Source organism: Limanda limanda, chromosome 8 (assembly GCF_963576545.1).
Source record: "Limanda limanda chromosome 8, fLimLim1.1, whole genome shotgun sequence".
Classification (NCBI taxonomy): Eukaryota; Metazoa; Chordata; class Actinopteri; order Pleuronectiformes; family Pleuronectidae; genus Limanda; species Limanda limanda.
This window is the reverse complement of record NC_083643.1, coordinates 28,733,332-28,745,902: the sequence shown is the minus strand read 5'-3', so window position 1 is coordinate 28,745,902 and position 12,571 is coordinate 28,733,332. Positions and strand designations below refer to the sequence as shown.

Below are 12,571 nucleotides of genomic sequence, written 5' to 3'. Positions count from 1 at the left end.
AGTCTGGAGAAGTTGCTGCTCTGACAAAGTGAGCACAGTGAAGCTAGACAGAGCTGGTCAGCTTTGCTCTGCTCAAAGGTTTGATGAGAACGGAAATCTAGCTCTTCTGTTTGTTTGTTGAAATGCTGTTTTAATTACTTTTATATCAAGCTGAAAATCATTTATGAGCTTTAAGTCCATATTCAAAGTCATCCATTTAAATCTCAATAGTCAAACATGTTAAATCTATTTACAGTTGGAATTTAAAATAGAAGTTTGATTCCCCCCTATGTAACTCTTGTTAGACTCGAGAGTCCTAAAATAAATTTGTTTCACCTTTTTTGAAGAAGAATAAATCTAAATCCAGTTAAAGGTCAGAGGTCAAATACACTTTAACTCATAGCCAGTTTCATCTTAAATGAAATACAGACACCAGAATACAAGCCCCTCTGTTTACAGTTTACTGAATGTCATATCTATAATTATATTTAAATTTATTAAAGACACTTTAATTTTTAATTCAGGCAAGACAGGTTTTTATATTTGTTTGGTTTCACCAGTTATTTTAACATCTTATGCTCTTAATTTGAAAGGTGTTGTTAAGCTCTACTTATTGTTTTTATTTTATCATGAAGGAAATTCTGAGAATTACTTTTAAATTGTTTTGTTTCAGCTGTAAACTCTGAAATGTTTGATTGAATCTCATGTCTCACACATTTGTCCTTTTTGTATGTGATTCCTGTTTTATCACAGGACAGTTTGACGTCAAAGCTTCTGAATTATCGTGTTATGGAGCAGTCGAATTAATTTTGGAAAATGGTTTGAACACAAATACTCAAACGTTGTCATATCTGCTGTCATATTATTGAAATTCAACTTGTTTAATTTCTTATTTTTAATGTCCACTGATTTAGCCGACCACACCTCAAAAGGTTTTATGAAATTGTTGAATACCAAAAGAGGGTATGTATGTTTTGATTCGATATTTAGTTTGTTTCTTTTATTATAAGCTTATAGAACATTAATCTAAATTACGCATCGCAGTAAATTTATCATCTTTCTGTTTGTTTTCCTTTCAAACTCTGGAATCTGGGCTTCATGTCTTCACAAACTCACTCTCATCCGGTGTGAACTCCACCTCCTCCACCACGACCGACTACGCCCTGCGCCTGGCTTGTGCAGTGCAAGCTTAAACACCTGGCCTGTTGGCAAGTATCAATTCCACGAAAGGATCTTTACAAGGCTAAGATCCAGATCATTGACTCTTAAAATTGGAAAAAGCCTCACTGACAATTCTTGATAATTTTGTTCTTGGAGCAGATCTGAAAAAAGCTGATATCTGAACAGTTCGCTCCTGTACCCTGTTTGGTCACACAGAAACAAATGGCCCTGGACCTGCTGCTTGCAGAAAAGGGTTATGTGTGTGTACTGATAGGAAGTGATTGAAAGACATTTTTTCCAAACTGCCCCTGGTGGCTGGGTGACCAGTGCCCTCTCCACCTCTACGTACCATGACATGACATGGTAGTAGACTTTGAAATTGTTAAATCATCACCAAGGCTCGGAGGGAGGAAAACATGCCTCATGCTCCCAGCTGAGCTGATGCTGTGGATGCTGAAGGGGATACTGATGCTGTGAAGCTGGATGCTGAAGACGAAGGAGATGCTGACGGATGATGATGATGAGAATGAGGACGGGTTTGCACTGGATGGGATGAAAGTTTTGAAAACATGAAATCCCCAGTAAGTGGTCACACCCTTAAGGGCGTGAAAAGAGGGTCTGTTGGGATTTCAAATTTTTAACTATAGCCTTTGCTGAAAGAACTCTTAACAATAAAGATAGGAACAGTTTTAGCTGTATTTTAGGCATTCATATATATGATTTTAATAACTGTTGCTGCTTAGTGCTAATAATTAACTTTTCTGATATTAAAGGCTTATTCCCTTGGATTCATTGAACTCACACAGAGTTCCACAGCTGTCTTGATAAGTCTCGAGGTTGGACAGAGTGACGTTGTTGGCTACATTTTGGGACATTGTTTTGGTGAAGTTGTTGCGAATGTTTACACAGGAAGGTTTGTTTTGTAATAGTTGAAACATAATAATCTTTTCTCCAATTGTAAACACCTTTGGCCCACATTGCATCTTTGGGTGAAGGACGTTCTTGTAGTAAAACTCGTTGTCTTAGCAACTATAGATGCATTGGGAGTGTCTCCCTGTTCTACTTCCGTATTCCAAAAGCCAGGAGGATGGCCTACGCGTGCGCACTTCCGAGGAGGGAGGAACGAAGATCTACTGTATAAAATGGACAGACACCGGATGTCGATCGCGCTCTGATACACTTAATTAATGAACACGCAGTTGTTTTTCTCAACACTCCCCGTTTCCAGCTGTTTAGTGACATTTGGGATGGATGATGTGTGATGAAAAATTCAAGAATTTAACCATTTCTTCCAAAAAAAGGCTTATCTCCCTGTTTCCAGCGCTTTTCTGACACTTGAGCTGATATGTGATGAAAAAGTCAAGATGTTAACCATTGCTTCCAAAAAAGGCTTATGTCCCCGTTTCCAGCTGTTTAGTGACATTTGGGATGATGTGTGATGAAAAATTCAAGAATTTAACCATTTCTTCCAAAAAAAGTCTTATCTCCCTGTTTCCAGCGCTTTTCTGACACTGGAGCTGATATGTGATGAAAAAGTCAAAATGTTAACCATTGCTTCCAAAAAAGGCTTATTTCCCCGTTTCCAGCTGTTTAGTGACATTTGGGATGATGTGTGATGAAAAATTCAAGAATTTAACCATTTCTTCCAAAAAAAGGCTTATCTCCCTGTTTCCAGCGCTTTTCTGACACTGGAGCTGATATGTGATGAAAAATTCAAGAATTTAACCATTTCTTCCAAAAAAAGGCTTATCTCCCTGTTTCCAGCGCTTTTCTGACACTTGAGCTGATATGTGATGAAAAAGTCAGAAATGTTAACCATTGCTTCCAAAAAAGGCTTATCTCCCCGCTATTTATCACAAAATGTCTTTTAAGTTTTCCTAAGAGCAGATGGCATCCTATTCTGTACAGACAAAAAATCCCCTTGATACACCTTTTTGATTTCTGGCGTTGGGCTATGCAATATAAATAAAATGGGCTTGACATTACTTGAAAGAAAACACTGGTGTTTTTATTTTACAGTTCACAGTCTTATCACATTTGCAAAAATAATTCTATAATACATAAAATTGCTTGGTCTGAAAAGTCTCAGGGTTACAAACCATCAGAAAGAGGAAGGGACGGAGTCAGGCTAAAAGTAAAAGAGAGAACAGCCGATTGTGTAAAACACTGTTTTTAGGCATGCAGCAAATGTAAAAGAATTTCCACTCACTTATAAAAATGTAGCTTCACAGTAACAGTGCAATTACAAAATTCAAACACAGTTGGGTCTTCATACTTAATTCTGCAGATGTGTTATGTCTTCTTCATAACTCCTCTGTTCACTAAATGTGACATATCTTTCTGATTTTCTGACCTATAGGTGGCAGACAGACAAAAAAAAATTGCAAAAATACAGCTACGATATTCTGTGAGCTCATTTAACTGCTTAGGCTCTAGTGTAAACAAACACCCAGAAGATACAGAGCCACATCAACACACTGAAGTCTTGCTTGAAGCCACTTGACCAATAGTAGTTAAATATTCACTTGTCTCTCAGTTCTGGAAGCAGTGCTTCAGTTTGTTCTCTGTATTCTGGAAAGTAAATATAGGGAAATAGGAATGTCCAGGAAAGAAATAATTTCAAACCTAAACATATATTAATTATTCATTTAAAACTGAAATGCTTACCCCCTTGGCCTACATGAAGAATTGTTGTACTGACAAGTTTCTGTTTTGCATGTTAAGTGGCGCCACTATGTATTAGTTTTAGGATTTTCAGTTCCACAAACAAATGGAATTAATGAATTGGGGCTTTATGAAATGAGCACAGACTCATAACTAACACTAACTAATCAAAGCTCCAGAAAATCACGGACACATTAATGAAGTGTTATTGCTCAGGTCCACAAAGTCCACACAAATTTACATTTCAAATGCACATATTGCATTTACACTTTGAGATTTGATATTGCTGTTGTTTTGGGCAAATATTATTAATTATTATTGTTGTTTCCATTACAAAATTTCATTTATAATGTAGAGAGCAACCAACTGGTTAACCTGTGAATGAACACAGTACAACCAAACATATTCAGCAGTAGCATGTTTTTTTCAGATCCAGAAATTTACTGTAGCATACAATTCACCTGAAGCCAGTTTCATTACATTTGCAAGCTGATATTTCTGTGTTCTCCTTCTGTAGATACTTTTCACTGATTAACTGCAATGGTAATTTACCAAATGTGATTGAAACATTAGTAATCTCCCTGTTAGAATAAGGAAACATAAATGTTATGAAATTGGCTCCAGTCAACCCATAAGATGGCAAAAAAGACAATGTTATAGAAATATGCCGTAAAAATACACATCATGTTCCAGGAAATAAATTCCTCTCAATACTAAATAAGACCATAAAGTCACTTTGAAAAACAAAAAAATGATAGTTGAGGTAAGAAAATGTTCATCAGCAGTCAATGGCTCCTGAAAATAAGCTACATGTACATATAATGTTCTGCAATGGAAAGTGACACAAACTTCTTTCATTATCTGCTTCGTCTGTATTTGTCACTGATAGTCCTCTAAGTGAGAAACTGCTGGCTGCGTGTTACGCTGCAAACAGTGAAAACAAAGGATGGAAGCCAAACAGTAAGCTTGGCAGAAATTACCCCGACACTCAAGAGCAGAGTTTTTGTTTCAACATTTGTGGGTGTATTTTGTATCAAATAAGTATGTGTGTGCGTTTGTGTGTGTGTGTGCACTTATCAAACACACAACAACATTCCTACATTGTGCAACATACATTTGCTTTTATAATTAGCCCAAATGATGCTTTATCTTTTTACCACCACCAAGTAGTTTCGGTTTTCATCAGCATTTGTTTGTGGAGGGGATGGGGCATGAACCAAGGTACAACCCAGTACATTTTGGAGTGGATCCAGATATATAAATTTAATCAATTATTTTTGTTTGTCTATGACTTAAAATGTACTTCTGATATAGAGTCTAACTTTACTTCATGGTATCATACACTTTACTAAGTGGCTGCTGTTGGATACTTTCAAACCTCATTTTAAATAGTGTTGTTCTGTTCTTTTTTTCTGTTTGCTAATGTAATGACTCAACTCAAGAGTTTCCAGCAGATAATATTCTTCAATCTATCTTTAAAGGTGCTAAATATAAGAGCTTCAGTCAGAATTGTGGTGACAGGACAAGCTGTAATGGTACGCCCTCAGAGTAGAGCTACTTCTTCAAAGCAGACTGAATGCTACAATGACTCATTTTAGAGAGATGGGCCTTTAAGTCCTAGTGGACCTTGCTCCAGGAGACAGCACATGGTGAGGAAGGAATGAAGTTTGATGCTGAACCTGCAACTTTCTGACAAGTATAAATAAATAGATGGAGCAATTACAAAAATCCCAAATCACCTTCTGGGCTTTACAGACAGTCTTTTTCTATTTAAACAAATGATGCATGACATTCACACACATGTCAGTTGGACATGCTGTAGCAAATTCTGCATAAAACTTCTGTTTACATTAATGTTGTGATGACCCATACAGTTTAACTGTACTGCTGATCTACACATGAACAAGGAGAGGGGGATGTTTAGTAATCATCAGGATACAGGGTTGTACAAGTTCCTGATGCCTAAGATGACATTAAATTAGAGACACTTTTGCTTACAATTTGATTCTTAAAAGGAAAATGTCCACTGTCTTAAGGTTATATGGGGGAATTTTGGGGCATCAGTATTCAATTCTTCTGTTTACCGCAAAGGTCTCAATCATTGTTAACATGCTTCCCAGGAAAATGCTGTTTTTATAAACCAACAAAAAACAACAGACTGGTCTAAATAAGTCTTATTTTCCCATGTGGGAAAAAAATATGCCATGTTCCGGTTAACTTCTACATCAGAGCACCTAATGGCATTATTACCTCAGCAAACGTTTTTTCACCCTTGTCCATTTGTTTTTTGTTAGATTGTTCATTTTGTTGTAGTTTTTTTTGTTTGTTTGCCTGTTTGTTAGCAGGATTATAACAAAACGACATCACCGATTTCCATGAAACTTGGTAGAAGGATGGGACTTTGGCCAAGAAAAAATCTACATCTATACATTTTGGCGCAAAAACAGACTTTCTGTAACATTGCGAGACTGCGTTATGGACTCTGCTTGGTGCCACTCTTGTTGCTCCAGTATTATTTACCCATCCAACTGTCCCTGATGAACCATGTATTTTCAAAAGACGTATGCTAACTTGATGCTGACAAGACCAAATATATTTCTAAAGAGAAAATACACAGGATTCATCAGATTCAACAAAGAGCTTTGAAAAAAAATATATAATAATTTAAACACTGATACAAACTAAAAATAAAAGCGAAATATTTAAGGATTTGGTCCATTTGTTAGGATTTAGACTCAGTTTGATTTTCTTGGTAAATCATTTAATACATCTCCGAAGTTATTCCTGTCTCTAATGCTCAGGGGCCCTGTTCGCACCTGCTATTAACATCTCCTTCTGGTGGTTTCAATCACAAGTGGGCAGCTCTATATATCAGTTCACCTCTTGCATTAGAATGTGTCTCCTTTGAACAGATCTCACTTCACCCCTATATATGTAAGTAAACACTAAATACTTAATTCGTGAATACCTAAATATGTTGTAATCAGCCAGTCTGACGAGTGGGTCAAAAGACGCCAGCTGAGCAGGCGGTCTTTCAATTTGGCCTTCACACATTTGTGTGCATACTGCTCAAACAATGTGGCAACTTTCGAATGAGGTCTGAGTGATCAATGTTAAATGCGTCCTCAGTGAGTGTTGGGGGTTTTGACACTTGCACTCACAGCTGTCCACTTTGATTGTCAGAGGGTTAGGGTTAGGGTAGTGATGTTAATACCAGTCCTGAAGAGGATCAGTATGTCTGATTAATGGATGATGGTAACACTCTCCCCCCATTTATTTTTACATGTTTGTGCTCTTGGTTGTGCACAGTGTAGGTAAATGTGTTCAGACCATGTAACAGCAAGTACAACCAAAGTAAAACTGAGCTGTACTCAGACTCCTTAGTAACATACGTGCAACACTGTACTTGGATCCTATCGAGTTGAGGGAAAATTTTACGGCTGTGTTAGGCCTCTCACTTAATCTTGAGCTTTTAAACATGTGTCGATGACTTGCACTATGGCACATTTACATGAAGTTATACCTTTCCCTACTCTCCAGTATTGAATACTTGTTTCACTTGATTTGTATCTTTATAGCATGTCAAATCTTCAAAAATTAAAAATAAATAGCAACAATCCTACATGGTCTTAAAATATAAATTCTGAATTCAAATACAGGAGGTGATTTGATTAAGAGAGCTCCTTGTCATCTGTCTTCTCCGCCTGCGTGTTAACTGTTTCTTGTGTCATCCTACCTATAGCTAACTTGTCTTCTGCCTGTTGTCAGGGTTGTCTGTTGTTTGTGTTGGTATTTGCTGAAGTTGTATCACTGTTTTAATGTTTTGTGGTTTCGTACAGTTGTGGATGGGAAAATTAATGATGACATGTTGATCCATTCAAAGCTTCCGAGGTATTTTGTATACACACACACACACGCACACAACCCATCACACATCAGTCAGCTTTGTCCTTCTTCCTTGTTGTGACTTTACTTGCAACCGCAGATCCTACTGCTCCAACACCTCCTGTAACCACAGAGACACTTCTTTTGACCAGTCCTACACTGGCTGCTGGCACACTGGTCACAGCTGTCTTGGTGATCTCAAAACTTTTAGTTCCTACCCATGCAACACCGCCCAGGGTTGCACCAACAACGTTTCGAGTCATGCTGAACAGTCCGCCGCCCATTCTCCAAATGACTCCTGCCTCTGGCCTGGGGTGGTCCTTATCTGGGTCTGAGATAGATGAAGACAACACAACTACATAAGACATACAGGGTTACAAAATGTTTTCACTGAAAAAATGATCAATGGAAATCAGATATAGGGATCATAGATATTTTTATCAACCATTCATATGAATAAAAAAGCTTGGGGCAGAATTGTTGCTAAACAAATGCAAATACTGCCAACTCAATCGAGCCAAACTGAGCGCCCCTCCATCTCCTCCTCAACCATTCATTATCTAAGTTTACATATTCTGTTGTTTTTACCCACTCTGAGTTTACATTTGTGTCCGATAACACTGTGTGTGTGTGTGTGTGTGTGTGTGTGTATATGTCAGCATGAGAAAAGACAGAAGGAGAGTGAGCAGAGTCAGGACGAGCTGTATTAGGAATGGATGAGCACAGCTATGAAGAAAGACTTGACTAATTTAATAAAAGTATCAATCATGATATGGTGATCAGTGTTGATATTGTGGCGTAATTTCAAACCATTCAACATTTAAACTGTAGCAGGTCAGAGACATCAGCTGAATCGGTGTCAATGAGTGCGACTCTGCTCCCTGACCGGACTGAAACCTGTGAGTGGGACTGGACACATGATGTGTTTCCTTACCATGTGTATGTTCCTCTTTGAGATTGTGGAGAACTTCCTCCTGCTCTCTGTCCTCCCAGCTGTGATGGTTGTTGGATTCAACAGAAGGCGAGCAGCTCTCCTCATCTACCTCCTGCTGTGAAGTCAGCACCTGAAAGACAGCATGAAGTGTTGATATTACAGAGCAAATGGCTCTACAGAGATAAGGAGAGCACCAAAGTAGATATGACCATAAAGCATTGTCCTGACAAGCTCATCCAAACATGGGAACAAAAACACCTACTCAACGTACATCATAGAGTATGACACACATGAATAATATCTGGAATAGAATAGATAATATAAATAAATGAAACCAATGTTAAAACAAATAAAACATCTACCCTTAATTGATGGATAAGTAATTTATTATATAACTTCTTATAATACCTTTTATTATATTACTTTAACATAATTTTTACTGCACTGCTAAATAACAATACTTATTTATAATCCTCCTTTATAGTACTTTATTATAATACTTTATCATATTACTTAATAATTGTTTACTGCTTTCTAGTCCACTTCACAGTTGGTGCTCTTGTAGAGTATTGGCTGCAAGGACACGAATTGGAATATAGACGGACACGTCCACCCTGTGATGATAAAATGTACCCTATATAGATATATATATACAGACTGTTACGGACAGTGTTCTGTATGTCCTGTATGTATACATGTGTTGTGTTCTGTCTTGTGTTGTTGTTTTGTTCCCACATCCTTATAGACTGGTGATGCCGCCAGTGACTGGAAGGGGGAGCTCTCGGGCAGGACGTGCCAGTGAAGTGGCCAGAAGAAGAAGCATCATGGCCGCTCATCTCACCTGCATCCAATCTTCCAATCACCCCACCTGTGACAGATCTCTCGTCAACCCTTCCCCTTTAAATAGTCCTGTGTTTGTTTTGTTGGAGAGAGGAGGCTTTTGTGGTGAGCTGTGTCAGAGCGCTGATTGTTTTGTTTGGTCCTGATGTTTGCTGGTGTCTTGAGTTTTTACCAGTAGTTGTTTAAGTTGTAGCAGCCTACTTTTGTTTTGTCTTTTGTCTTTGTTGACTTTGTTTGTTGTGCGCACAGGGACTACAAGGGCAGGTAAGATACTCCGGGGTTTACATATCACACTCACGTAGGTTTACTGTTTGTTAAAACCTCAGGTTAGAGTGAGCACCACCCGCTGTACTTTTGGGTGCTAAGCACCTGTAAAGGGGGGGGGGGATTTCTTTGTGTTCTTTTTCTTTGGTGCCACTGTTAGTCCTTGTTGTTCCCTGTGTTGCTTTGTCTAAATAAATACTGTCTTTATCTTATATCTAGTCTTGTGTTTTGTGTGATTGCACCCTCACTTATTCAGACCTGTTGCATTTATGTTATGTCCAGCTACGAGCCACCAGAGGGCGTAACACAGACATTGTGATAGTAAGGACCAATCCTGATCGTGGTGGCTGCTGACCATGGACTATGATTACAACAAGACTGCTTGATATACGTACAATATTTCTCCTCAGATACTCGACCATTCCTGACAATAATTCATAAATTCATTGACTTTCCATTATGCTACAAAGTGTTTATTCTAATCAATGCTACAAATACCCTTATCTTTCTGATCTCCATTACTCGTGACATCTGTTGCACTTCTGTCTGTCCTGGGAGAGGGATCCTTAACATGTGGATCTCTCTGAGGTTTCTACGTTCTTTTTACCCTGTTAAAAGGTTGTTGGTAGTTTTCCCTTACTTGTGTTGAGGGTTAAGGGCAGAGGATGTCACACCATGTTAAAGCCCTATGAGACAAATTGTGATTTGTGAAAATGGTCTATACAAATAAAATTTGATTGATTATTGATATATTTTTAGAAAGGGGAGATTCATTTTATTAGTAGATAATTTGTCTAATGCTTTCAGTTAACCTGTTTTATGTTTCTATACGGCGCAGCCATACTGCATCACAATATCACATCTGTTTCTCACATAACCAGAGATATGAACATGGAGCCTGGCCAGAGTTCGTTCTGCATGAATTTGAATGCATAAAACACACACACACACACACACACACAAACGGAAGAGAGAGGGAGAGAGAGAGTACAACAATAACGAATACATAAATAAGCCTAACCCTAACCCAAAGACACAGAGGTGTGTTGTGTGCAGAGAACACTGTGACTGCAGCTGCGTTGACCTGACGCATTGTTACGTTACTGAGCATCTGCGGCTGTCCAGCTCCAGCTGTGGCCTGTAGCTCCAGCTGTTGCTCACATCAAACCAGGCGCTCTCTCTTACCTTCATCCCGTCACCGTGGCTGCTGCTGTTCACAGACGTGTCTCCGCTGTGAGCCTTGGACGACGCTTCTTCTGTTGTTGTGCTGTCAACCTCGGAGCGGAAGTGACGTAGTGTTTACTAAGTGCCGGCAGCTGTAAGGGCGGCCCACGGCCACACAGCGTCAGTAGTGAGTTACATTGGGTGGCTACTTGGGTTTATTGTTACAACGGTATACCGTATAAAATGTTACTTTGCTGAATATTAGAGGCATCAGTTATGATTGTGTATGAGAAGCGTCATCAAGCTGCTCAGGAACTCGTTCAATAAATTAACAGCCATCTGCTTATATTCTGAAAGTAAATGGTTTAAGAAATCAGATTCTTCTTCCGTGTCAGCAGAGGTGGCAAAAGTACTCAAATTCTTCAATCAAGAAGAAGTACAGAAATTCGTGTTCAAAACGATTCAAGTAAAAGTATTAGTACTGATTCAACCTCTTTACTGTAAAAGTAAAAAGTTCCCCTCTGAGGGCTATCCTTGAGCAAAACAAAATACAACTCATGTCACAATAGTAGTCGATGTAACTAACTTAAACCACTTTTACTTAAAAATATACTAAAAACTGAAAAAAGCTGTTAAAGCAATATTTTTTGAGAATTATAAACTATCCAGGACTAAATGTGTAAAATGTATTCAATTAATCATTCTTCGTTTAAATAAGGCCAAGGATGGGGAATTTTTTATTCCTCTGCATTATTGTTGACATTGTCGATGCAGATATGTTGGCTCTTTTCTTTCTTCCATGTTCAATAATTTCCAAAATTGGGATCAGTAAAGTACATCTTTTAAGTTGTTACTGCTTGTCATGAACATATGTCCTGCTCCTCTTCTCTGTGGTTGAGCCTCCCTCTCTTGGCTGTTTAATCCTGATATCTCATCTTTGCTTTTTTACCTTTACTTTTATGTATTCAAAGGGACATAAATTAATATTAGCACAATGGTTCATATAAATGTACCAGAGTTGGTCTCTTAGACAGATTTTCATCTGCAGTCCTTGGCAGGCTAATGTTACATTTCATTTTTTAAAGCAAAACAACAGACGCCACAATATACAACAGTTAGTCAAATGTTATCCTGATATGAATTATCTTGGCTGTGTTATTGTCAAAACTGCAATATTAAATGTTTGAGTCACGCAGCTTGTCTGGCCCAGGGGTTACACACATAATTCATTCAACAAAAAGTGACAAAACTGTATATAGATATACTGTAAATACTTTACCTACTGAGGGGGAGCCAAACAAGACGAGACAATACTCAAACAGTTTCTTGCTAAAAGTTTGGCTACAGAAGGGCTGAACTGGCCAGAAAATGTTCCCCCTATCCTTGAGAGGGGCTATTGACAGCCTTGACTCCGACTCTGAGGATCCCTGGCCCAAAATGGGCCCTCAAATTTACACTCACCAACTGGGACATTGACACTCTCCTTTCCATACGAAGACAAAGCAGAAAAAGAAACACAAAGGGAGTTCAACCTCCCCAGGATATATTTTCGTTATCTGGCTGAAAAAATCCAATCAGTCTTAGCATTGAAACATCTTTGGTTACAAAGATTGTAACTCAACTTAATTAATATAATTAATATACATAAAAAGACACCTCAAAGCGGTAAGTGAGCTGATG

At 38.3% G+C, this 12,571-nt stretch overlaps 1 protein-coding gene across 1 annotated transcript; it reads right to left on the bottom strand.

Annotated features, from left to right (window-relative positions):
• Window positions 1-3,126: 3,126 nt before the first annotated feature.
• Window positions 3,127-10,997, bottom strand: LOC133009562 (transmembrane protein 263-A-like). Its single transcript, XM_061077084.1, has 3 exons — window positions 10,913-10,997; window positions 8,624-8,753; window positions 3,127-8,020 (listed from the first exon to the last, which is right to left on the bottom strand). The coding sequence occupies exons 1-3, from the start codon at window positions 10,916-10,918 to the stop codon at window positions 7,740-7,742; spliced, it is 417 nt and encodes a 138-aa protein (XP_060933067.1). The 5' UTR covers window positions 10,919-10,997; the 3' UTR covers window positions 3,127-7,739.
• Window positions 10,998-12,571: the final 1,574 nt, after the last annotated feature.

Excerpts from the sequence above, each read along its gene's own strand:
- LOC133009562 (XM_061077084.1), bottom strand. Across the intron at positions 8,021-8,623 it reads CAAAGAGGAACATACACATG|ACCCAGATAAGGACCACCCC; the intron begins GTAAGGAAACAC and ends CATCTATCTCAG.